Below are 4,040 nucleotides of genomic sequence, written 5' to 3' on the forward strand. Positions count from 1 at the left end.
TAACGGTTATGGAAGATTTAAAAGCAAAGAACTTTATGAGCCCTCTGCACCAGGGAACCTGCTCCGCCAGGAACCTGCATTCCACTGATCTGTAGACGACACTGGTTCACAAAGGAGTGTTTTCAGTTCGATCTTTACGTTTGGAGAAAGGAAGAGAGGGAAGGACAGAGAGTGAGTTTCTCCTCCTCCTCCTCCTTGATCTGTCTACACGTGGGATCTGGAGCCAAAGCTCCGCCGTAGAGGATGGCGGTTTCGGAACGGCAGGAACCACAGAATCTTCCAGTGAGTTCCAAACACCTCCGCCAACGTCTGCTGCCACGGCCTCTGCGACCCCCTGCAGGAGAGAAACAAAGAAAAACAAAGAAAAGAAAAGAAAAGAAAGCAAGATAAAGAAAAACAGATTTTATTACAGACAGACAGATAGATAGATAGATAGATAGATAGATAGATAGATAGATAGATAGATAGATAGATAGATAGATAGATAGATAGATAGACAGAAAGATATTTTTATATGCCTGCTCCCAGATTCATCTGCCTACCTTCATCAATTAAAAGACACGTTAACAATAAAATTGTTTTGGACTAGCGCATTTCTAATCTGTAGTCACCAACACACGGGATATTGTATGTGTAGATTCAGTGCATGCTGAACAACACAATACTCTGCTCTCATGACAGCTCTATTCATTAGGAAGGTGCTAGAACAAAAAGGAAAGTGATTAGTACTCACGTCTCCTGCATGAAGTGGGACATTTTTTCAATAGTGGTCGTGTCCTGTGAGGGGGCAACAAGAGACCTGGTCACATATGTACGCTTATGGAAAAGCAGAATATGTGTATCAGAGAGAGAGAGAGAGAAAGAGAGAGAGAGAAAGAAAGAGAGAGAGAGAGAGCGAAAGAGAGAGAGAGGACAGAAGATGGGCTGCAGACAGAGAGGTGGAGAGCAGTGTGGCTCCCTGCAATTTGTCAATGGTCCCTAAAGACCAAACCATTGTTCTCTACGCCTGTAGATTAGGCACTGTTTTGTGTAGGTTCTCCTGTGTTTCCTATACGTGTTCGTGTCTCTTCCGTGGCTATCCAGTGTGATCTGTGACTCACTTCGAGATGCTCTCTCACGAAGAGTTCCCACACTAGGAGCCGTGGGGCTGTGCCACGGGGCAACTGGAGGCGTAAAGAAAACAAAGCGAAAGGAGAATCCCGTTCTGCCCCTCACCTTGCCAACTTGGCACAGGCCACAGGGGGGCAGCTGCCTGCTGACAAAGAGTGCATGTGTTAGTCCCCTTAAATCCCTTGCGCAGGCATGGCAAAGAAATGACACGACAGGGCGAAAACAAACATGAGGCTATATGCAAATCAACGCCGGATTAACACTATCCCTGCTGAAAGGCAAGGCAAATAGGTTGGAGTGGGGTGTGAATGCATCTGTCTCCCTGTGCGTGTGTTGTGCGTGTGTTGTGTGTGTGTGTGTGTGTGTGTGTGTGGACACAGGTGAGATTTAGCGAGAAGCGTGAGAACACGCCAAGGTGGGGAGCAGCCATCTGCAGCAGGGATATGATGGATTCTTTTTGATTTGTTTTTGTGTGTCTGAGTGTTGTACATTTTAAAAGAGAAGACAGATAAAAAAAAATTAGCTAAGATTCATCCTTAAAAAAAAAAAGAAAAAGACAAAGAAGAAAAAAAAAAAAGGAAATTCAACTAATAGAATTTGATGGCACCGCACATGACTGTTAGGCTGAATAATACCATAGCAACAAACTCTTGTTAGCAACACTAATTGTTAAGCAGACATATTTCTATAAAGAAAGAGAATACAAGCAGCTGTTTATGCTGTTAATCTTTTTATCTTAATGACTGCTCTACACCTTTGTGTCTATGAAAACTGGCACCAAGAAGCGTCATACCTATCATTATATCAGTATTACAGTTACAAAGTCCAAAGATGTTCTACTGGGCTGAGCTGTCTTATGGGCTATGTCCTGGCCACGTTATTGGTTTGTGACAAGGAAGGTTCTCGTTTAAGAACTGACACCAACAGACCACTGTAACGGTGTCCAAAAACTTAGCAAAAAATCACAGGACATCCAATCAAATGACTGTTCAATCTCCATAGGCATTTTAGAAGGTGTTTGATCTTCACAGCTTCTGGTCATTCATTCTCAACGTCTTTTTCTTTTTCATCCATGAAAATAAAAAACAAAACCAAGAAACTTGGAAACTATATCAATCAAACCAAGAGGGCCAACTGGCTAACAAAGACAGTCCCGCATTATATTTAAGTAATTCTCCCAACTAACCAGATCTGAACACATTGTATATTTCAGCAGTGCTTTAACTGAAGACCAGCCAAACATGGTTGACCAATCCAAAAATTCAGAATGACATACCCAGTCAAACATACACAGTAAAACCACAGTTCTTATGTGGACTAGAGCTGCCCTGTGAACCTGGAGAGGAGAGTCCAGATTCGGTCAGGACAAACCCCCTTCCTCCAGTTCTCCATCGCCAGCCCAGTGCAAGCATCAATTTCACAACACCACACACACACAAAAGGGGTCACAACCCCAGGCAGAGGTCAGAGAAGACTTATGGGAGGAACAGGACGAGATGTGGAGCCTGTCACATGCAGTCAGCTGCTTACGCCTGGCCACATTTACCTGAGTGAGCAGGAGCATAAATCCAGTCAAATGACAGAGAGATACAAAGAGGGAGAGACAGAGAGAGAGAGAGAGAGAGAGAGAGATACAGAGAGGGAGAGAGAGAGAGAGAGAGAGAGAGCTGAACAGGCCGAAGAGCTCGGGATAACCCAGAGAGGCGTTTTCATTGGACGGGAACCAGATGCACCGATAACATTTTTCTTCGGCCAACGTAAACACTTTCTGCATGTTAGAGGGAATTGTTCTAAAAACCAAGTCCTTCACCTGGGCTTCCGAATTAAACTCCAGCTAGGTTTTCTTCAAAGATGTATATGATAGTCTGTCTGATAACGTGTTGGACAATGTAAGCAATTCCGGGACAGGATTTTTTGCTGACTGCCGGGGAAACCCTTAATCAAGAAACAATCGGGAATACAATCTAGCAATGATATTCTTCAGCAAAATCTTACAAAAAAAAAACAATTAAATGCTGTTTTAAATGACAACAATGTTTTAAAAAAATTCAGATCAACTTTTGGACCTAAATGACCTACCCATGGCTAACCTAGAGAACTATCCTGTCATTTCCATACCTAATCCACATGAATCCACAGTTTGATTTCCACAAAACTCGTCTGTAGGACAAGGGAGACTGTCCAAAGAGTCACCAAAATCAACATGTACGAAAAATGAGGAAAGAGGGAACAGACATGGGAATGAGATGAATTTGAAAATGGACATTAGTTGCTGATTATCATTTACTTTTCATGTCAGTTTTTACTCTTGACTGCAGAATGGCATCTACAGTATCCTTTAAACATATATGGAAAGTAAATACCTGTTAGGAAATCATGTCATATACATGGTCAAAAACAGCTTTAAATGGGCTCTTAAATGTCAAAACTTAAACAGTTTAATAGCAATAGTAAGCAATAATAATAAGCAAAAACCCCCCATAACCAGTGTTTTACACATATCAATGAAGCCAAGTGATGATCTATAATAGCAAGTGAAAAAAGCAGGTTTACATTTAGGCTAAAATCACACCTCTGTTCAAACTTTTTCAAAACTCTACATTTTCACTTATTCCTCAATCCGCATGTAAACCTTTAACTATCGGGGGTTTACCGGTTTCTTTTCTGTGCAGGCAAAGGTATGCAGATAACGCGTTTTGAATGAAGCCTATGTTAGGGTCTGGGGTTAGCTTAAGGACACATGGGGTTCAGTACCAGAGTGACAGAACGAGCAGTGATTAGCACGGCAGGCCGAGTCCTCCTCAGGGAATCCTCTAAAAAAAACACCCCTGCGTGTGTATGCAAATCATCGGAGTAAAACCTGAAGAACATCCTTCTAAGAAATGCTCCATTCTTACAAACAATGCGCCCAATCTGCCTCAATTAACCAA

The 4,040-nt window shown here is 42.3% G+C and overlaps 1 protein-coding gene across 1 annotated transcript in view; it reads right to left on the reverse strand.

Moving 5' to 3' along the window:
* Positions 1-204: 204 nt before the first annotated feature.
* Positions 205-4,040, reverse strand: part of zdhhc21 (zDHHC palmitoyltransferase 21) — a 22,783-nt gene continuing 18,947 nt past the window's right edge. Inside the window, exons 8-9 of the mRNA XM_030780859.1 lie at positions 734-777; positions 205-334 (exon numbers count right to left, since the gene is read on the reverse strand). Of these exons, the coding sequence (XP_030636719.1) occupies positions 205-334; positions 734-777 (174 nt within the window). The remainder of the gene's footprint in view (positions 335-733; positions 778-4,040) is intronic.

This window comes from Chanos chanos, chromosome 7 (assembly GCF_902362185.1).
Source record: "Chanos chanos chromosome 7, fChaCha1.1, whole genome shotgun sequence".
Lineage (NCBI taxonomy): Eukaryota > Metazoa > Chordata > Actinopteri > Gonorynchiformes > Chanidae > Chanos > Chanos chanos.